Source organism: Chlamydotis macqueenii, chromosome Z (genome assembly GCF_036417535.1).
Source record: "Chlamydotis macqueenii isolate bChlMac1 chromosome Z, bChlMac1.mat, whole genome shotgun sequence".
NCBI classification, from domain to species: Eukaryota; Metazoa; Chordata; class Aves; order Otidiformes; family Otididae; genus Chlamydotis; species Chlamydotis macqueenii.
In genome coordinates, this window is record NC_141593.1 from 65,096,723 (window position 1) to 65,119,883 (window position 23,161).

Consider the following 23,161-nt stretch of genomic DNA (forward strand, 5'->3'; position numbering starts at 1 on the left):
AAGAAAAGGAAACAGAGATGGAAAACAAGCAAACAAACCCCCCCCCCCAATAACAGAAAATACTTAAGTACGTAATTTACAGTACAACAGCTGATGGTGGATACTAATACCCAGCTTCCTCCCAATTAGCAGAATGTCCTCTCAGCACCCTCCTCACTTATATACTGAGCATGATGTCATGAGGTATGGAACAGCCCTTGGGCTAATTTGGGGAAACCATCCCAGCCACAGGTGCCACCAGCTCCAGTTCCTCTCCTGGTTCAGGTGAAAATTAACTCTATGCTAGCTGAAACCAGGACATGTAGAAACCAGCAGAATTCATTGAGCAGTAAAAAAAGAAAAGAGAGATAGTTGATCTAGTCTTGTCCAATAGTTGAAAAATTCTTTAAACTCAAAAATGTGCTGCTCCAAAGAGCAAAATTGTGTATATTCATAATGTAAATGCAGGGACATAAGAAGAATCTGTATTATGCGTAGAACTAAAATATTTATTTTAACCTGGCAAGCATAGCGTTGAGTAAATAAAGTGCAGAAAATGAGTTTATAATGAGTTTTATATAAAATACTCCAGGATAAGTTCTCCTTTTACTTAATCGTCTATATTACAAAAACATTAATTTTGTCACACTAATGTAACTAGAACATCACCTGAGATGCCTATCAGAAACACCTCACAAGAAACATTTCTGTGAAAAAATATATACCCTGCTGACTTACTAGTCATCCAGATTCTGCCTTACTTATTTCTGATTGCAACAAGTGTCTGAGAGGACAGAAGTTAAGTTATTCATATGGTCTGTACATTATCAGAACTTAATGTTAAAAATAAATTCCTTAAAATTCTTTAATTTTTGAAATCCAAATGGTTTCAACATTTTAGTTTTTGTCAGAAGTATATAATGTTCTCTTAGGCCTTTTGGGTTATCTGAGTGATTTGATCTAATGGCAAGAATGAAAGAATACATGGCTGAAATGTTAGGGATCATAAAAGGTGATTATTCAGAACTATTCCATATAGACTCTGGGAACTACAAGGTCTGTAATACTCAGGCCTTGCCATACATTCAGACTTTCTTATGTTTTATAGTTAACTTCTTTGGTTCTCCATGTGAGACCACTTCTTCATGCTATGGTTGGCTTCTTTCACATGGGAGCTCCTGCAAAAGTCTCGTGGACCAGAATCATAGAACGGTCCAGGTGGGAAGGGACCTTGAAGGATTATCTAGTCTACCCTTTGTGGGAAAGGAAGCCTGGGTGAGATTATGTAGCACCTTGTCTGGTCATATCTTGAAAACTTCCAGTGATGTGTTCTCTACCATCTGCCTGGGGAGGCTGTTACACTGATTGATACTTCTCACTGTAAAAAATTTTTTTGTATTGAGATGAAATCCCTCCCAGTGCAACTTGTACCTGTTGCCCCTTGTCCTCTCAATGTGGGTCCTTGTGAAAAGAGAGCCTCTGCCCTCTTTGTAGCTGTCCTTTAAAGTACTAGGATACTGTGATGAGACCCTCCTTAAGCCTTCTTTTCTCCAGGGAGAACAGATAAGAACAATTGCAGTGCTAGACAAGATAGTAGTCAAATATTGAAGATGATGCACCCTTCAAGTCTGAAGAGACTCCAGTGTTTAATTCCATTTTCAAGTATTGACACTTTGAATCTTAAAATTGTATCTGCATTACACTTGAGAGGGTTGTTTTCCTCATTGTGTGTATGTGCTTGAGATAGTTTTGAAGCTATCAGTTTAAACTAGTCATCAGTTTTAACTAGCAATCTCACCACAGCAGTGTGGGGTCACAGCAAGTGCTGTGTAAGTGTGGTTACGATCCTGGTAAACAGTGAGTTAAGCCAATGCCATTGAGTACTAACTGAATTGAACCTAGCTGTGTGAGTGCTCATATGGTCCGAGTGTTTACTGAAAATCAGAGGAAAGTGGACTAAATACATTTGTATTTTGGCATTTTACCTGCCTGATTTTTTTTAGGCCTTGTAGTAGAGTCTAAAATGTAATTAGCATCCCTGAGGCTGTTAAAATGTTTGTTTTATTAAAATAATGGACAGAAAAGTTATGGATCATTTAACATATAAGTAGTTCTTCTAAAATTCTGACATTCTGCCTGATGCAAAATGGAATGGAAAAAGTGGTAGGATGAGTGAAAAGAGTGTAATGAAAGTAAAGTAAGGTATTATGCCAAGAAACTCTTGGAAAAGTGAGCAGTAGCATTGACTAAGCTGCATGAAACGGTTTTAGCTTTTTGAGGTAGTACCACTAAATGGTGATAGAGATGAGCTTCAGTGCAAAACTGAAATAGTAAACATTTGCTGGATATTCTCATTGTTCCCACCGCAGTTGATACTTACACTTATCCCTACACATCTGTCTGGATACGTATTTGTTTCTAAAACAATGATAGGACATAATAATATTTCTTCATTAAAGACTATGAATTATTTTTTCAGAGTGGAATGATACTAATAATAAGGTGGCAGGCAGAGAGAGACTGTTACTGTTTAGAACTGATATTCTGAAAAAAAGTCCAATTAGAATTAATTCTTCTTAAGCTTTCTTCTTTAGCTCTGTGATTTTGAGTGAAATGTTTTTCCAAAACATTCATAATTTTGTAAGAAATACTGATATTTAGTAAGTATTAAAAAATCCAGTAAAAACTAGTTTACTGCTTTACTTTAGATTTACTCTACTATTATGTTAGTTTTCACTAAGATATTAAATTGTATTTGTGTATTACAGGAAAAGCAAAAGATTTGCTATTTACAAACAAATCTGCTCTTACTGTAGGAAGCTATTACAGCAGAAGACCAGATATAAATCACATCTATGTGTGCCCAGAATGATTTGCTGGATTTAAAATGTTTTGTTTTGTATGAAGTTGTATAGATGTAGGAGCAAAGCTAAGTGTGGTGATGGTCATCTGGACCCCTCTGTACGTGATCATGGATAAAAACTTGTTACTACATGATAGCCCTGAATGTTCAAGAATCAATCTTCCAGATGCTAATTGTTAACAGGCTTCTGTGTACCTTCACTCCCTTGCAGTGTGCACATATATAGAGGGTTTAAGACTTTGCAGAAGTGAACTATCAGATACAGTTTATCACTGGGGTGAGTCACAGACTTTCTTTCTGAGAAAGTTCTGAGGCATTGAGTTATGAAGCAGTGATGCAAATGATCATACACTAAGCTGTTGGGGAAAAAATATGACCAGACAGCAGGAATATCAGAAACATTCCTAGCAGATTTGCTTCTTTGTGCATACCTGAATTCTGCGTTGCATGGATCACAGCCTTTAACAGTTGCAGTTATAGCCCGAGTTAACACTCTGTACTTTTTATCTGTTTTTTTTTTTTTTAAAGGAAGATAATATTCTCCTGTCCCTACCCTTTTAATTGGAATTATCTTGCAACTCTTGCTTTAAAGGGTTTAAATTATTAGTGAAAAAGAAAAATACAATGACTCTTGGAGTATTAACTTAGTAAGTATATTAAAATACTTTTTTAAGCTATGATGTATATTTTGGTTGTTATTAAATATACCAAAGCTAAAATAAATATTTGGTTTGATTTTTATTTTATATGCTAGTTGATACTTGCTATTATTCAAATCATATGAAGCTGGTTTAGTGACATTGTTGGAGTTCTCAAATGCTGAAATAGCTTCCTGCAGGAAAAAAAAATAAAAATGTTTTCCCATGTTGAAGTGTGACTTAACTGGCTTTAGTGTCTTAGATCAAATTTAAGGGTTACATTTAGTGATTTGCCTGTTATTTCAACTTTGTTTGTGCTGTCGTGGTACTACAGTACGACATCAGAGCTTGTGCTATAACTGCAAGCAGTCATCTATGAGACCAGTAGTGCTCAATGAAGACACCAGTTGAGCATGGAGCAGTGCAAAGGCTACATTTAAGCACTGTGTATTAAACTCATTTGGTCATTTTGTGCTGAAATGAACTAGAGCTACTTATGCAATCCACTATAACTTCTAAATCATTAAAATTAGCAATCAGGTGGTAAAAGGTTATAATAAAACTGTCTGTAAGAAAACACCAGCAGTCTTATGGATTAAATTTTGTTCACTCTGTGACTGTGTTCTGTTTCATGTTTCTCATTGAGTGAGACACTGTGGCCAATACGGTAGGGTTTTTCTGGCTTTTTCCTATTTCTACATTATTTCCTGTTTTCCTGCATTACAGTAGATATTTAAATACTCTGTAAATAAGGAGTGTGAATAAGGAGTTTTTGTTTCATGTTTCGAAACTTTGGGTTGCTAATGCAGTTTTGCAAGATTAAAATAAGTGGAATGTCATTATACTTGGAATTTAAGAAAGCAAGTTTTTGTCCCAGAAAGAGAATGAGGTAGATATGGCAATATATAAAGAAAAGGAATATTAAAGGAAAAGAGGATACAATTCCTGCAGGCATTTTCTGTAAGGAAAAGGAACTGTTATAACTAAAATTCTTCAGCGAAGTTAGAAAAGAGCTATTTTAGTAATGAAGACGTTAGCAATTCTTAATTGCAAGACATACTACAAACACACAATAAACTGGAGGCGTTAGAAGATCACATTTAATTGTATTCCTTCACAGCTTCACTGATTTTGAGTAATAGAGATTGCTATATTAAATAATTTTAAAGATACTACAGGATACTTTACTAATCTTTGTTGTTGTTTTGAATCAGCGTTGAAATCTAAAGATCTTCAATAAAAAAAAGTTCTTTTAATCAACAGCTCAGTCAGCAGAGCTTTTTTCTTTGAAAATAATCTTTGAAGAAATTTCAATTGAGCTTTTCCAGAAAGTCCCAAAGGAAATACATTTATGAATCTAACAATCTGAACTTTATCAGAAAGATTTAGGTTTGTGTCTTGATCCATAATCATTCTTATTGTTTGGAATTTTTACAAATGACAAAGCATGAGTTTTGACAAACTTTATAGCAGAAAGTTGTGAGATGCATGGCTTAAGGTGACTTTACAGTTTTTAATATGATTACTTTGATTGTATCTTGTACTCCATAAGCAGGCACCCTCTAGAGAAGCACATTATCCCAGGATGTTTTGTACAGCTGCAACTGAGGAAGAGGCCACAAGCATTAGAGTATGCACTGCAGGCTTTCTTGCAACAGCTGTTGTGGTTTGCAAAGGTGATACAGAAAAAGTATTCTGTTAACTTAGAGCATTGGATGCAATTAGTTCGGAGGGAAGAATGAGCTGGTTTGCACAGCAGGCACGCTCGGCACAGTTAGGCTGGTGGTATATTGTACAAAGCAATCACAGAGCACTGTGGGTGAAGCTGCTTCTGTTTATGAGAAGATAAGCATAGCATAGTGGGAACAGATGGCTAAAAAAACCATTTGACCTTCTACTACTTCAGCATGAAAAAAAGGTTGAAAAAATTAACCTAGTGACAAACATACATATAAAAATGTAGGCAACTTATCCCATGTGCTTACTGTCTTATCAAAAGTAGGTAATATGTGAATCAGTTTTATTTAGGTGTGTTTCTGGGCCACTGTTGTAAATCCAAGCATCTACTATGCAAAAGCTGAATGGATTATTTCTATGACTCAGTATCTTGCTTTCTTTCTTTAAATAGACAATGAAAATCTCCTTGGGATCATTATACTTTGCTGTGAAGTTGTAGAAGAAAAGAATTATCCATCCCTTAAAAATGTTGAAAAGTACCACACACTTGATTTTGAGAATTGGGGTAGGGGAGGAATTAATATACTGGTATTCAGGTATTAAAAAATAATTTAAACTGTACAGTGACATATGAAAACTGTGGGTATTTCTCTGTAATTTTAAGCTAATGTCAAGCTAGCCAACAGTCAAGAGAAATATGATTTCAGACAGTCAGGAAGGGGGCATAAAGTGGAGTTCACTTTAATTATTTTGCCTTTTCTTCCTGTGTTGTTATGCATAACATTTAAAACCTAATAACCTGTAATTCCTTGACATTTTGCAGTCACAAGATACTTCCTAAACATGTCAGAAGAGACAGTGTATTTTCATGAAGTTAGAATATTCCAGTTGTAATATTATTATTTGCACAAGTTGTGTTAACTTTTTGCTTCTAGCTTAAATCACTGTAAATCTGAATGATATGCCTGCTTGTGCATGAGTGGGCATAGTTTGAGGCTGAGGTTAGCTTCGTGTTCACTTTGACTCTGTAATTCTTTGTTGATGCACTCCTCTGCTACTTAACGGGCATAATAATGTCAGTAGCATAATGCTGACAAATCATCCTGTCTGTTTATACATTCATCACAGCATTGCTGTTATTCAAATATTCAACACCTTATTTTCTTTTCCCATCATGCCTTCACAATTTCTGACGCATCTATTTTGTTTTCCTTATACTTCCTTTGTTGCAAATTGGTATCATGAGCTAAAATCTGGTTTCTTACAGCAAGTTTTTAACCCTTGAGGTTTACCATTCAGTTCAGCTTGCACTGTATGCTTAAATCTGCTTGACTAGTGCCAAACATTTGTGAGCATATGCTTGTACTGGTCCAAGCGTTAGTCCTCAAGTGAGTTGATATTTTGATAGACGAGTTAAGATTCTGCTTGTGATCTCTCATGCTGTTCCTCTCAGTCCCCCCTCATCTGTCCATCCCTGAGATGGGATTTATTTTCTTAAACAGCTTCCTCAGAGCCCAGGGTGTGACTTTTAAAGACTTTTAACACTTCTGTGTGCAGTCTTGCTTGAGCTTTTAAAAAATGAGAGGTAGTTTTGAGATCAGAGAATCATAAGTAAATCTGAGTTACTGTAACTAATTTTTAACAATTGAAAATTTGTGTATTTCTTTTCCTGCAAGAGAAGTGAAAGTCCCAAACACCAATTTGGGAATATATGTCAGAAGCACCCAAAAATTCCAAGAATGCATGTGTACAGACTTTGATTGTTATACATAGGTTTTAGCAAGCACTGTCTGCAGTAATTTTAGTGAATATTTAGAGATTTTGGAGGCTGGAGTTTTTGATCAGTCTTGAAAACATCTATTTGCAGTAACCCTTAGAGAAAAGCAATTACTAACAGTCAGAAGTTATTTCAACTGGTGCAAAGCAGGCTGTCTATATGAGCATTTGTTGTGAGGGCTATGTCATTTAAAATCATAATTATCATTTTGTTGATCTATACACTATAATAGTTTTAAAATAAAAAGAGGTAGATTCAGACTGGATATAAGGAAAAAGTTTTTTACAATGAGGGTGGTAGAATACTGGAAGAGGTTGCCCAGAGAGGTGGTTGATGCCCCATCCCTGGAAACATTCAAGGCCAAGCTGGATGAGGCTCTGAGCAATCTGATCTGGTTGGAGATGTCCCTGCTTCTTGCAGGGGGGTTGGACCTTTGAAGGTCCCTTCCAACCCAAACTATTCTGTGATTCTGTGACAATCATGCCTCATCGCCATCTCACCCAGTCAACAGTGAAGACTTGGAGAGTGTCGGCATCAGAAAGCCTGAACATCTCCACGTAATCTCAAAGATTATTACAGTCTCTGATTATTCCTCTAGTACTGCATGGTTTTGGCTGTGTTTTTGCTTATACTTTCACATATCTAGAGAGGTTAGATTTCCACTCCAAGCTATGCAAGCTATGTTTCACCACCTTTCCTCATACCACTTTATTTTTAGAATAACTGTTTATTTTATTAAAGTCTTTTCTCTTCAGCTTATGAGAAAGCTGAGGCAAACCTTTTTTTTGACCTCACCACCTGTAAGTCCATAAGGCTAAAATCTTTTACAGAAGCTATTTTGTTTCAGATTTTTTCATGAAAGTTCTGGCTGTTGATAATGACACTTTGCAGCCATTCTAGAGGAGTGGTGGTACTGCAGCGTTAATTATAAATCAAGGGGACAACTAGATGTGTTTTATTTTTAAAAGCAAAATTCTAAAGGTAGCTCTCCGCATTTAAGAGGAAAAATTAGGACTGGAGTTTGCTTCTCTTACTGGTATGACAAATCAATTACATTTAAGTTGAGTTTATTTTGTATTTTACTGTGCAACTAAAGAATAGCAGAATTTAGTTGTTAGTTTTAAATTTTTATTCCACAGTCTTTCTCATACCACTGAGCAATTACTAAATATTCATGTAAGAAACTGCCCAATAGTGTAAGTAGTGGCTTTCTTGCAGTCCTTGAGCCTGTGAACTTGGGCATTTGTTAGTAATACTTGCATTTACTTAAAAAGATTTTCTCGTTTCAGGGCAGAACTCAAGTATCTGTTTACATTATCTATGTATGTTTTGGACTTTAGATACAGATAGAGAAGAGAAGGTTCCAGGGAGACCTTATTGTGACCTTTCAGTACTTAAATGAGGTCTATAAGAAAGATGAGGAGAAACTTTTTACCAGAGTCTGTTGTGATAGGACAAGGGGTAATGGTTTTAAACTAAAAGAGGGTAGATTTCAACTAGATGTAAGGAAGAAATTTTTTATGATGGTGGTGGTGAAACACTGGCAGCAGGTTGACTAGAGAGGTGGTAGATGCCCCATCCTTGGAAACATTCAAGGCCAGGTTGGACGGGGCTCTGAGCAACCTGATCTGGTTGGAGATGCCCCTGCTCATTGCAGAGGGGTTGGACTAGCTGGCCTTAGAGGTCCCTTCCAACCCAAACTATTCTGTGATTCTATGATTCTATATTAAAAATTCAGGATGAGATTTGGAGTTATTAAATCGGTATGTCCGTAGGCAATACCATTGTGGGTGAAATACATTCTGCTTTGTAATCTCTTCACCAAAGACACATGAACAATTCTTGACTACAGTTGTTTCTTTTTTTTTTAATATTCAGTGCAAAAATCCTAGATTTTACCCCTTTTGAAGTGTGTGAGAAGTGAGATTTCAATTATTTTACATTCTGTTAAGTAGTAGTAATCAAGTGTAGTGATGGGTGAACTTTCTACAAGACTCTCAACATGCAGTCTTTGGAGACTTTGTAGACCAGCATTGGACAGTGTATATTACATTAAATTGTAATATAATATTGTAATGTATTGACTCAATGTTCTTGAGTCCATTCCAGCTGAGTAATCTTGGTCGTGTCAGCTATAAATCTTACCTTACCAATTTTACAGCCTTGGTGACTAGTTCAAGGTCTTTTGCAACATATGCAAAAGCTTCTCTTGCAAATCCTGAAATACAAGTTTTGTTGTGATGAGGTATGTGGGAGATGAAGGCAGTGGGAGAAGATGTGATTAACTTCTGAACCCCCCAAAAAATTCTTGTTATCTAAAAACAGAGGATCAGTTCTTACATTGCCTGTGAGCTTCCAGCAGTTGCTTTCTGTCTGAACAGCCCATTGTTTCAAAGTAAGAGGGCAACCGTGTCACTTCATAGACTGGGAAAAAGAATTTTATGCAGCATAAGGGACTTCAGCAAGGTCAGAAGTAAGCAGAGGAATTGATAAAATTGATTGAAGAACTTTGTAAATCTCATGCTTTATCCATCTGTCAATTCATACATCTGTCAGTTTTATTGTTTGCAGTTAGTTAAGCATTTGTATTTTTATAGTAGCAATTGCTACAGTTAGATCACACATCACTGAGTGAAACAGATAAATTTGGAGTTCAAATGCTGAAGTCCCTTGGACAAGAAATGCTTATAGCTCTAAAAAGGGAGTAGATGACTATTAGTGGTATCTTCTTTCTTTACTTAATACACAAAAATTATGTATGAGGAATTTAATTTTTATTACAACAGATTTTTGTAGGTCCTAATGGACAGGTGCATATGGAGGCAAAAACAAAACACTGTTTATTCCATGGTCTGTGGTTGTCTAGAATGTTTTCTTTTTTTTGTCTCAGAAAAGTAATTTCAACTTTTCTTAGTACAGATTTCTTTATTAAAATACAGAACCATCCTACTAATAAAAGGAATTTCAGGTAGTTTAACCTCAAAAAAAAAACCAAACCAAAAACAAATAACAAAGGATTTTAAAGTAGTTTCCAGTTTCATTTCAATGATCCTGATGTGAACTGCAGGTGGATTGCCATAGATTTATTTTTAGATAACTGTTCTATAGAAGTTGGTTTTTTTTTCTTTTTTTTTTTTTTTTTTAATTATACCATCTGAATAACTGGGAAAATCCAATTAATTGGAATGTCTTGCAAGGCTGAAGAGGAGTAAAAGTGTCCCCATTGCAAGTTCTAGTAACACAGAGCCATCCACGCTTCAGCTTTTGCAAAATGGTTAAACTGAAGATTAGGTGGACAATGGTTCTTGCAGTTATTGTGGGGAATATTCTGTAGTCATACTTTCTAATGCAAGGCTGGATCTTTTGTGCAATGCATGATGATCTACAGACGGCAGAGCTGCTCTCATTTTGGTGCTGTGCTCTGTGGCTAAATTAAGGAGGAGAGACAAATTTCCTGTGAAATTGCCATTAAGAGTGAGCTGGAGCCACGCTGTCAGCTAATGCCATTAAACAAGGTTTGAGAAAAACACAGCTGCAGGGAGCAGAACCCTGCCGTGCTCTTTCATTACTGCTGGGGTTGTATATGTGGGCTTGCCTTATTTGTAGCATTACTTTGTTAGTTTTTCAGGTTTGAATACAGTCCTGCCATTCCAGAGGTATGCCTCTTTTCCACAGACCTGATTTGCCTCTTTCTCTGTAGTCCAAGCATTTCAGCCTGTTTATAGTATCTCCTTTTCTTCTGTCACTTCTGTATGAATTTTTTTTTTGCAGGCAAGGTGGTTTTACTGATTTTACTGTAATTTCAATAAACTGAATTTCTTCATCACTGTGCTGGGACCTCACCTTTTAACAACTCCCAGAGAAGGTCAGAAAGGCTGCTCAGGGAGCAGCGCAAGGGTCTGCACCTGTGTCCAATGGGTGAAGTGGGGAGGTGCCTTCCCAGCTTCATTGGGCTGCTCCAAGCAGCCAGTGTGGGAGTGACTGAGGAGACACGTGCAATAGGTGACAAGATGGAAGGCACAAAGTCTTCTCTTAGAGACAGGTTGTTTCAAATGGCTGGTGCTGAGTGCAAAAAAAACAATCAGCAGGTTGCTCTCAAATGATACCAGTTTTTTAGTTTCATGCACATATTCTCACTTCTGTACCAGGGAAGATGAATTTTGGGAGCTCCTGTGGCTGGAAATGCTATTTTACTGAAGTGTTTTCAACTCAGTTAAACAAAACAAATCAAAAACAACACAGAAATTTTTGTGATATCTTTCCATAAGTGGTGGGCTGTTACCTCAGGAATGCTAGCCAAATTCTTCCCAGAGTAGTTAAACATTCTCTTAAGTTCAATTTCCCCCATTTTTCCAATTGAGTTAAGTGTTCTCTGTTACACAGCATTACGGGCTTGAAATGAACTGTTAAATGAACTAGAAAAAAATGTGACCTGCTAGTACGTGAGGTAAATGCTACTGTATGCTTTATTTTTAAACCTTTTTTTTACAGCCAGTTACTTATCTTTTTATGAGATGTTAGGAATCCTGTGGTAAAATGCATCCTTTTAAAACTACTAAAATAGATTGTACATTTGCAAGTAAACATAATCATTTTGAGGCAAGACATTCAAGTCTATTTGTTTATGAATTTGTTTGTGGCAATAAGCTGCAAAGTTTCAAGGTACCACAAATGTTCTTACTCAGTCCTGCAGTTATGAAAGGATCGTTCCTGCTGAGAATATTTAGTCTTTTCTGTCTGGCCTTTGTGTAACATTCTCACTCCATGAGTAAGATAGGCACAGCCCACTAAATATGCTTCAATTTGCAAACAATATAATCAGGTAGTTAAGAATGCTTATTGGTAATTCAAAATTCCATAGTACTCCAAAAAGCCCTCAGAACTTCGTTGTCTTCAATAGAAAGTTAAGGCTTACAAAAGGTGTTACTGATGACTGGAAGCTATGATCTTGGACCTATAAACTGGTTAATTGAAAGTGTTACTAGTAGTTCATAGTTCATGTGCTGTCTTCTAAAAAGGCCCTAGAAATTTGTCGTTTCAAGGTCATATGCTATCTTGAACTCCAGCCAGTGAAAAATAATTCTGGCAATGTTTTAGGCAGGGTGAACTTTTCATTATTCTTGACTTCTGAGAAACATGTGCCAAATCTGTATGTTACGATTTGGAAGACAGAGTGATAATGCATTTATGAAACACTTGTGCATTTCTGTTTCTTTCCCATTGTTCACTGACCATATTGTAATACACCTGGGCAGTTGTCAACGCAAACTGCTGCCTGAGTTTCCAGAGTTTGGGTCTTCACCAAAGACAGTCGCATCACCATCTGCTTTAAGAATTCTTTACCAATATACCTTGTTGCTCTCGTCAAAACTTCATGCTGTGCATTATGAGTAGTGCTTAATAGATTTGCCTCATGGTTTCTGTGCTGCCTCTGGTGAGTGAGGATGGGTTCACAGATGCTTAGGGGAGCCTGCAAGTAAGTTTCATCACGCAACTTGCTTGAAATGCTCTCATCCTAGGAACTCTTCAGAGAGTCACCCTTCTGTAGGAGTGAGTGAAGGGATGCTCGAACTGTTGGCAGGACTTCACTGTGTCAGCAGTAAGAAATTAAAACACTGCACTTGGACTATGGAAGGTAAGGTAAGGGATCTTTTTTTCAAAAAAGCTGCCTGAAAACACTCTTGCCACTTTTTCTGTTTAAAATAACAGAAAAATAAACTTTTAAAAGCTGTTCCTTTACGGATCCACCTGCTTTTCAATTCTAGTGTTCCACTGGAGTAATAGATAGGAGAAGACTGTGGGAGAAAATAAGAAATTAAATGCTAAACAGGAAATAATAAAATGCAATCTGATTTAAGGCAAAGTGTGTGGCAGATAGGATAAAATGAGGAAGTGTCAACAGCTGTGAGACATCGAATTGTAGTCGGCAGTAGTCTTCTGCCAGCAGTTCAACTTGCAGCAATGTTGGAATTACCAACACAAAATTGACAGCATACATAGTTGAGCAGAAGCTGAAATTAATTCTGTTATTTTTCCACTAATCATGGGTGAAGTCATGCATGAGTTGTTAGACAGGCTGTAATGGTTAAAGGTGTGTGAATAGTTATATTGATATGCTTTTTAACTGAAAGTGGGTTTTGTGGTCTAGTCCTCTGGTATGTTTAGATAATAAAACTTTATTTGGGGATTTGCTGTTTTCAAGCCTAGAGGATTAAAGAAGGAGTAGCAGTCTGTTTCTGAAAGCATGTCCAAAAATCAGAAGAATTTCTTTGCTGGGGCAAACAGCTATTCTGAAATGTCATCTGCCATTTAGATGAGTCCTTCTACAGGAGGTTAAAAACTTCCGTCCAATACAGCTAGTGCTCACAGACATGAGTGTAATACAGTTTAAGCTGTATAGGCAACTGTCTGAACACCTTGAGAGAAGATTGCATTTAATGTAAAAACAGAAATATAAAAACATCTATTAATTTCCATACAGAAAACACCCAGAACAAAAGAGCAAGCAAGATAGCAAGAATCGGTATTGTCATCTGGCTGTATCTTAGTTTATTCCTTTTCTGATGTTTGCTTTCTGAATTATTTTTATAAAATTTCCTATTTAGTTAGCTGAGGAGATGTGGAGAAAAAGACACTCTTTCATCTTCCACAGTTATGGGACTGGGGCAAGTGAACATATGAGGACCAGAAAACAAATAGTGCCAGGTAGTAAATACATTCTATTACAGTCTCCTTACTCTCCTTGTTATCTTTTTTGTTTTCCTGTCTCTGTGTTCATTTGTCACAATTTCCAGTTTGCGTCAGAGAGAGATTAAATACCAAATTTTACCATAGGACCTAAGTAAATGGACAATGCCCAGTTTTATTCTGCAAGGGAAGGAGATATGGTGATGGAGTGGAGGTGGGTAGGAGGCAAATCAGAACCCAAGGCAATGAAGGCCAGCCAGCAACAGTTGAAGTGGGGAAAGTTGTAATAGTGCAGGTCCCAGAAAGTGGTATGTGTTCAGCCATGCATCCTCATACGGATGGAAGAAAAATACGTTGTTCTCACTGCCTTGTTCTATAAATGTTTTGTATCTATATGGTTATTTTACTGATAACCATGGGAGAGTCTAGTTACCTGTAGGCTGTAGAAGTCTCTGCAAGCTTTGACAGTAAATTTTTGTTTCTGAGTTGACTTTTTTAAATTTAGTAGTTTTTGATATAGCAAGAAAATATGTTTTCATTAAAAGTTTATCTCTTCTGCTCTATAATGACTTGAAAGGTAAAGATAATTGGTAAAATCTATTATATATTCTGAAATGTTTGACATGTTCATGTTCTAGCTGCTGTCTGATTACAACCGAAGTACTCAAGGAAATATTTTGGACCCTAAAGAACAACATTGTTTTTGTTAGGACTGGCAAAAATTGCTGTTCGAGAAGACTGAGATCAGAGGGAGAGAACTGGGACTGACCTTGGGTCAAAGTGCCATTCACAGTTGAGATAGGATGCTGAGCAATCAACAGGAGCCTGTCCTTCTGACATTTAGGTTAATGTCATTGGTACACTCTGACATTTTTCTGGTCATAAGTATGTATTCATTACCTCTCAATACAGTGATGTTTTCTTTGAGACTGAAAGGTCTCAGGTAATTGGTCAGATGTCAGGAGTGTATGCTATTTTCACTCTTGGGCAGAAACCTCTCAATTTATTTTTTTGCCATTTCTTTTGTAATTATTGTTAATATTTTTGCTGAATATGCTGCTGCTGGAACAATCCAGGAACAATTGCAGGTTTTTTACCGTTGTGCCTATGCTGAAGCTCTCATGGGATATGAGTACTTTGTAAAAAGGAAACTGGAAATATTTTTAATTTTGATTGAGCTTGCTTTCAAATAACTAGATTGATTGAAGGCTTTTTCCTTCTTCTAGTCTTTATTTGCATGTTTCCTTCTGCCCTTGCCCCGTGTGTTCTCAGGAGCTTCTTCCACTTCCTTTTCCCTTTCCAAGGGAAATGCTTACTGCTGTTCACATGTAATAAGGAAAGAAGAAACCAGAGAAAGCAGAAGTAATTAGTAGGTTCCAAAGAACAATGTCATTGTGTTGATGCTACTTCTTGACAGTGAGGTATTTAATTTTCCTTTTCAATTTTCTGATATTTGCAGGTAATTAAAGTTAAATGGCTGTGACAATACACATAATTAAATTTTCTTCCTTCGTTTCATGATCCCATTCTCTAGTTCTGTACTCTGCTCACTGGCTGAATTTACTTGCAGCACTTTCCTGTTGTATTAATTATTAAAAGAATAGTGCTGCATTAAATATTGATCTGTTGCCTGACATTCGTTTTTGAAATGTAAGCAGACCAGGAGAGATATTACCAGAAGTAATTTCTGGATCTTTCTTTCTCTAAATACAGAAGATTACAATGCATGGAAATAAACTAAAAATGCATAGTCATTTTACGAATTGCGAGGCATGCCCTGTAAGACTTGCACTTAAAGATAGTTTTTTTTTTTATGTAACATAATGGCAGCATTATGTCATTCCTTAGTTATAGATAAAAACCTGCAGTTTCAGTTTTCCCTAAAAAAAAAAATAATTGTGGGAATATGATGTAAGAATCTCTGTCTGTGAAGGACACATTCCTTTTGCAATTTAATTTCTCTTCCTGTCAATTAACTATGGCTAAAAATGAAAGCAAGGAACACAGTAGAGAAATACTCTGTACAGTCTGACTTATCCTCATTAAAAAGATATTTTAAAAGAAAGGTCAGAGTATTGTGAAACACTAAAAAATGTTTTTCCCAGAATGTACTTGTGGCGTGCTCAAATATTTTTCTGTATGTCAAATTATAGGATTTTTTTTTCTTTCTTCTTGTTTATACAGTAAAAGAAAAGAGACATTATGAAATACAAAGGTGATGTTTGTAAAAGAGGTGTCATTTGACATAGTCGTGTAATGAAGAGACATCATGTAGGATTTTATTCATATGATTAATATAAAGTCATTCAGTGAGTAGCTCTACTGATTTCTTCTGGAACATTTGTCTTTAGCATGTAATACACCACAGCAATAAGAAGTGGTCCTTAAATTATTTTGGTTCCAGAAGCAAAGGACATTCTTGAAAGTGCATAGAAGTTTACTGTATTTTCATACGTTAATGACGTATTTGATGAAAGAAATTCTGGGTGCTGCTTTTACACAGGTGTGTTTTATAAGGGTGTAAGAAGTCTTATGGTTTTGACCTGTGAAAGAGCTAATCTGAATGCAATTCGTAATTCAAGTTCTTCTGCACAGGCTGAAAGGAGTGTAAGTAGATAGAACCTACACACAGCCACTGTTCTGCAAAAGCAATTCTACTTCCCTTGCAAAGATTGAATATTACACATCCACCACAATTCCTATCACAGCAGCAGTGAGATATCCTGAGGCTTGTTGTAGTGATAAGACTCTGAGTCTTACCTGATGCCATAAAATGCCTAAGAGGAAGAGTTTGTGGATACCCAAAGAGAAAGGTTTTGGGGCTGATTGGAAATTATCCGAGACAATATGCAAAATATCTTGCTATTTCATAGAAACTGAGCAAATTTCTTCAAGTTTACCTGAAAGTCATCATAGTGTAATCTATGATTTGTTTCACTATTTTACATGGAACATACACAGGAGTGCTTAAATATTCAATCAAAAGACATGCAAAGTGGGCAGAGGTTTTTGTAACATCTATGTACTCTTTCAGGCTGTCCGTTTGTGACAGTTGCATGCCAGTTATTCCCTCCAGTATTTAGAAACAGAGTGCTCTTAAGATGTCACTTTAAATTAAAGCCAAGATTTTGAACAAAATAACTTATTTATATTCCTGATTTAAATTTCAGTAGCATGCTGAGACTAAATTTACTCAGGCTATCTTCTCTGTCACAAAGATAATTTTGTTTAATCGCACGAAATTTCTGTGAGATACAGAAAATAGTTTGTTTTGGTTTGCAGGTAAAAGGTGCTTCTGCCAACTGGATACTGAGTGAAAGATCTTCCCTATGCCTGACTTCTTTTTTTGTCTGATGTTGGTTGTGCAGTAGCACACAGAAAATGCTCTTCCTTCAGCACCTTAAGAGCAATTTTTTCTTAGTTTCTAGAATGATGGACAAGATGGCAAGATGCAGTTGTACTCGCGCTAGGGGTTTTGTGCCTTTAGAGTTCCTTTAAAAAATAGCTTGTGGTATTTTTTCTGGAAGATATTTATTAAAGTAGCAGTACAGATGAACAATAACTATTGTCTCTGTTACGTAGATGATGGATGGCACTTGCTTATTACTTCATTCTCTGAGAGTTGAGCAAAGTAATTCCCAAACAGAAATTAATGTTTCATAAGCACACTATCAACGTAAGTAAAAGAGGAGGGGATCTTCAAGTAAGTACTAAGTTTTTCATAGAAGTCACAGAAGGATATGTTGTTCCTCTGCCTGTTTCGAGGTGCCTTTAATCTAATTGCAGAAAACGGGACGGACAAAACCAAGAATTGTTGAGTGTGCCTTGTGAGACAGGTGTACTACCTTTATAGCCTTTCTGTGTTCTTCGGGATACACTGTTTTCCGAATACAATTTTGCATCATGAGAGATTATGTTTGGAGGGTAAAGCTAATAAGAGTAATGATTAAGAAATCAGCATAGAAAAGGTAAAAAGGTAAGGATATTGACATTAGGGAGAGGACTGAGGATAGCACTTAGAGCTTTCTGCAAGAGTTCCAGTCCTAGTATCTAAAATAAAAGCGGAAACCAGTTGGCTATCTTTACTGAGTTAATTTTTTAAAATTTCAAACAGTGGGTCTTTGACCCCATCAAGGCAACACTTTTGCTTCCATCAGTTCTGAACAGCTGAACAAGATCAGTTGGGTCCTGAGGTGCCTGGGGCATCTCCAAAGAGGGCCATAGAAGAAGAACTCAGCCCTGAGAAGTACTGAAGGGTCCCTATTTTTACTGCAGTTCAAATCTTTTGTAAGTGCCGAAAGGCTGTAGCATTTGCTAAGAGGGTGGTATGTTGGCAGAGAAGACCATGTTTATTAAGTTAATGTAATAGTTTGTGAGAATTGCTGGCATTCAGGCTTTAGGAAACGCTGGGTCTTGAGTTACACATAGAAATGAGACTTGGTTGAATGTGTTGGTTCACGCTTCTGATGGTTTGGAAACTAAGCCCCAAACTCCCTTGCACTTGTAAGGAGAATAGATATGCTAATTTCAGTGTCTTGGCTAAGTTCCAATGAGTAATTGCATTCAGCTTATCTAAATTCCTCTCTCTAGTTTGAATTGGTTGAGATAGTTTCCATCTTCTGTCTTATGCTATTGTTTATTTTGGTGAGTGATGTTAAATAGGCTGCTGTTTTTTCTACTTGACATTGCTGTATTTTGTTAGTAACTGAAATTATTCCAAAGTGTGCGTATGATTTGCAAATTGCTTTGACAGCTTTAAAAAAATGTATATTGTGGTATCTTTATTATTTTAGTGAGAAATGGCTATAAAATACCATAATTGTTGTTTTGAAATAGTCTTAAATGGGGTATTTATGTATACTCATTCTGAGTTTTTGAAGTGTAATGTAAGGGGTAGACAATCTGGTTTTGTTTAAATTAACTGTGGAGGAACATTTCCTGTAACTTTGAATTAAACTTGTTCAGCTGAATTCGAGATGTGCAGGTGACAGCCAAAGAATTAGTCCACCAAAGTAGTGCAGAAGCTTTAATGAGACTATTGCAATATCCTGCTTGAAACTATTTACTCTACAAAAGGCAAGGCAAGTTTTAGACCTGTTGGCTGAAAATGAGAGAAGTTGTCCTCCTACCCAGTCACATTTGAGAACAGTAAATACTTCATGTATCTAGGCTTTTTTTTTTTCAATGAGATATTCTCCCCATGTCTGAAATATGTATTTAACTATATTAATTCATGTTGGTTTCTGTATTGTTTTGGCTTTGTCTTACCATTCCATTTATTCTCTAAGTTGATAGAGCTCCTCATTTTGTGTTTTATTCATTCAGTGAGTGTACCTAGTTTCTGAGAGACAGTCAGTTGTTTGCTGAGTCTATGCACTTTGTGACAGACAGAGGCTACCCTGACTGTATTTCAGGTCACTAAGAATCTCTTACTTAGATACCGTGCCCCTCTGCAGTAAAGAGTAGAGTAAATTGCATGTTTTTTGAAAGAAGCCTAAGAGATAAACTGTAGCTGGGAGTTGTCCTGGTCAAATATTGTTCCTCTGATCTTCACCACTGTGCTGTCTGTCTGTGGTATTTTCATCTCATCCCAAATAATATGTCATTTAAAAAAAAATAAGGAAAGGGAACCACTTGTTTCCATCCTCTCTCACTCTTCCCAGGAAAGAAGAAATTGGGTTGCTACTGCTGTTGCTCTTAGAAATAGAAAGTTACACTTTTGTACAACGTCAGCTGTTCGAGAGCTGCACTTAGAGATGTCGTGGCTGTACAATGTAAGGTGGTGTGCACGCAGCTTTTCTCCCATAGAAGTTGTCTTGTAATCACGAATGATTTTCCTTTCTCTGGAATGCTGATGATCTTAAAAGTTTTTCAGCGTGAACCTGAAGAAATGAAGTATAGAAAGCAGCAGACAGAACTATTCCCAGCTCCTACCAAAAAAAAGACTTAAGGCACTATTGTCTGTGTCCGAGGAGGGAGAAACCAGTCTTCCTGCAGGTAGTCCATGGGGTATTTTCTCTCAGCCTCTCTAGAGAGACTTAACAAAGAATGTCGCTGTCAGCTGTTGAGAAATAGTGTGAATATGTTTCTGCTCTGCTGCTCAGGATGCATGCTGGAGAAACAATGGACTGAGTTTACTCTGGTTTTTAATACTGAGTTTTTAATACTAAAAGCTCTCTTCAGCACAGATCTCTGTATAGTTAAAATAATTAGCCTTCCTGCTCTGTCATGATGGAGATCCATCCATAGTCCCAGTAAAGGGAGCGTAAAAACAGAGCAAACTTTGAGGAACAATAAATGAAAATATTAATTTCGTTTTAATTTTCTTTTGCATTTCATTACATACACTGATGTCCAAATTTTACATTTTGTTTCCTAAATGAATTTATTCTCTTTCTGATTTTTCAATACCAAATTGAAGTAAATAGTTGATAAAGACTAGTAAGTATCCACTACCTTCATTCTTCAGTCAGCCCTGGATCTGTTCCTCAGCACGTGGACTGAATTTGCTGTTGAGTATCCATGTAACTTTTAACATCTTTCATACAGTAGATAAAAATTTTACAGTGTGACTGTAAGATCAGCTTTCAGTATAGTGTAATAACAAGCATAATCTGCTAAAAGTATAAATTCTTTTCTTTCAACAGTCACAGTAAAGAGCTAGAGACTAAAGACCCTGAGTTTGCAGACATGGAGTAATCAACCACAACTATCTTAGCTTTGAATACATTCATTAAGTAATTTGTCATACATTGTGCCAATTCATTTGCAGAAATATGCTGAAAGCTGCAGAAAATGAAAATGAGTTTTAAGTTGACCATTGAATTTGCGGGAAGTAACTCTGTATATCATCACCTGTAACTGTTACTTTCAAATATCTAAGAACAGTAAATATAGAATCATAGAATCATAGAATGGTTAGGGTTGGAAGGGACCTTCAAAGGTCATCTAGTCCAACCCCCTTGCAAGGAGCAGGGACATCCCTGACTAGATCAGGTTGCTCAGAGCCTCATCCAGCCTGGCCTTCAACGTTTCCAGGGATGGGGCTTCCACCACCTCTCTGGGCAACCTATTCCAGTGTTCTATAACTCGCATTTCCTAATATCTAATGTAAATCTACCCCCCTTTATTTTAAAACCATTACTCCTTGTCCTATTGCAACAGGCCCTACTGAAGAGTCTCTCCCCATCTTTCTTGTAGGCCCTTTTGAGGTACTGGAAGGCCGCTCTAAGGTCTCCCCGGAGCCTTCTTTTCTCCAGGCTGAACAGCCCCAACTCTCTCAGCCTGTCCTCGTAAGAGAGGTGCTCCAGCCCTTTTATCATCTTCGTGGCCCTATGTGTTTAGGAAAGATACATTTATATGTCCTTTGAGACCACTGGTGCATTTTCAGTTTAATCAGCAGCTGGTAATAATATAACCTGATTAAAACTACAATGCATTACAGGTAATTATTATGGTAAGCAGCCTTAAAATAGCAAAAGCATTGATATTCACTCAAGATGAAAAAATGGATTTTGGAAGATGTGATTTTAAAATTATTTAATTGAAATGACACCTCCAGTATTACTGTTGTGAAAAGCATACAAATGTATTTTTATGTAATGTGAAAATCATAATGTTAGTATGCTGTATTCTTTACTTCACTCACATACATTCATCTTCTCAATTGGTCAACCCAAGTGCGTATTCTTTGGCTGTTGAACGTGATCTCTTCAAACTAGCTAAACAATCCTTGCTGGAAATTTTTAGGACATTCTGAAATGTGCATGTTTTGGTCCTTCAAGCCTACCCAATAGTAAGACTAGCATTTAGAAAAAAAGTTTCCTTTGATAAACAAGCTAGGACCTTCTGTCACAAAGGTATATTTTTCTATCCTTTCCTGTATTTCAGTATATTGAACTTTTATAGCTAACTTATTTGTCCTTTCCAGAATGGCTTTCTTCTTCTCTTGTAACTTTATTTTTATTTATTTATTTTTCATTCCCGTTATTGGCATCAGGTAAAGCATTGCAATTTGATCTTACGCATTCATGTTCTGCAGCAGCTTGGAGTTTTCCTTTTATAAAGAGATATCCTGAACTTTTGAGAATGGGTGATTACTTGTAAAGGAGATGAAAGAAAGTGAAGAATTAAAAATAAAAGCAAAAATGGGAAAAGTTAAGAGGGAAAATACTAAATGAAGCGAGCAATGCTGAAAAACTTCTGGCAAGCAGAATGGAAGCAATATTATGATAGCTATAGGGAACAGTTAGTCATTTTTTTAGAGAAGAAGGAAAAATGAAAGACAACTGCTGGGATGAAAGTAAAAAGAAAAAAAATTTATTTGCTCTTTTATAGTAATTTCTTAGGGTTTATTGTACTGTACTACCATTGTACTGTTCTTTTTTTGGAAAAGAAACTGATAATTTTTGGTTAAGAACAGTGTCAATGTTGCTAAAAAAATTAACTTGTTTGGCAAATTATATTTTAAACACGTGAAGTTGGAAATTTTAGGAACAAAGGAATATCTGAATTTTCACACAAAGTCTAATAGTGTAAATTCTGTGATGTTTCAGCTGCTGTTTATAAACTCAGTAAAAGCTTTTGGAGCTGATAAAACAGGCAGTGTAGTGGTTGAATTAAATTTCTTTTTCTTAAAAACCTTTGACTTGTGAGATAGTATATAGTGGTTATCACTTGAGTCAGAGCCAATAAATCATTTTTGAACATGATTTAGGTAAGCAAATAATTCTAATCAGGGATCTAGTACAGTATGTGAATAAATGTAGTTTCTAAAAGTCTTTCATTCAGCACTTGACAAATAATATTTAACGAAGGCAAATAGTGTCAGTGGCTATACAGTCATTGTACATTTTATGGGATCATGTGTGTTTAGAGTGTGCAATAAAACAAGCATAGGTGAAAAAATTTATTTTTGTTTTAGGATATCTATGGCAACTCAAATTGGTTGCTAAAATTTTACTCAGTCTTTCTCTAACAGAGTTGTATTTTCTTTCCATTTTTGTACAGTAACAAATGCGTAGTTCTTGTCTCTGATGGCGACTCATAGGTATCATTACACTTAAGAGAAGCTTAAGGTCATGGGCTACTGAGAGACAAAACAGGAAAAAAGAAAGAAGGCAACTGACCACACAGTGGAAGAGGCTATGTTTTGCTTAGTATAGGGAAGAAGTATCTTGTTTGCTTTACTGAACTGTTTATTTCAGTAGAGTTTGCTATTTTTCAGGTGCAGTTAAAACCTGACATTTCAAGTCAATATGTAATTCGTACACAGCCCACAAACACTTGTCTCTCTACGCTTGAATGTGCAGCTGTTGCTCTTACTATCATGGAAAAAAATAAGAGCATACAAGAGGTACGTAATTTTAAACACCTGAGTTTTCTTTTATGCATAGTAGAGGGGCAGCGAAGGTATTTAGCTATTAATGTCACGTTTGACAGGCAAAATCTTAATGACATTGTAATGATTTTGTTGCATAGCAAACTAAAAAAACAATGTACCAATAGAAACGATTTTTCTTCAGATATTTATTAACTCTA

At 36.3% G+C, this 23,161-nt stretch overlaps 1 protein-coding gene across 2 annotated transcripts in view; it reads left to right on the top strand.

Annotated features, from left to right (window-relative positions):
• DTWD2 (DTW motif tRNA-uridine aminocarboxypropyltransferase 2) overlaps positions 1 to 23,161 on the top strand; it is a 91,791-nt gene that overhangs the window by 63,232 nt on the left and 5,398 nt on the right. The window contains exon 5 of one of the 2 annotated variants that reach the window (XM_086770486.1): positions 22,848 to 22,976. The exons of the other annotated variant lie outside the window; for it this stretch is intronic. Coding sequence (XP_086626612.1) covers positions 22,848 to 22,976 — 129 coding nt within the window. The remainder of the gene's footprint in view (positions 1 to 22,847; positions 22,977 to 23,161) is intronic. 2 annotated transcript variants of the gene reach the window in all.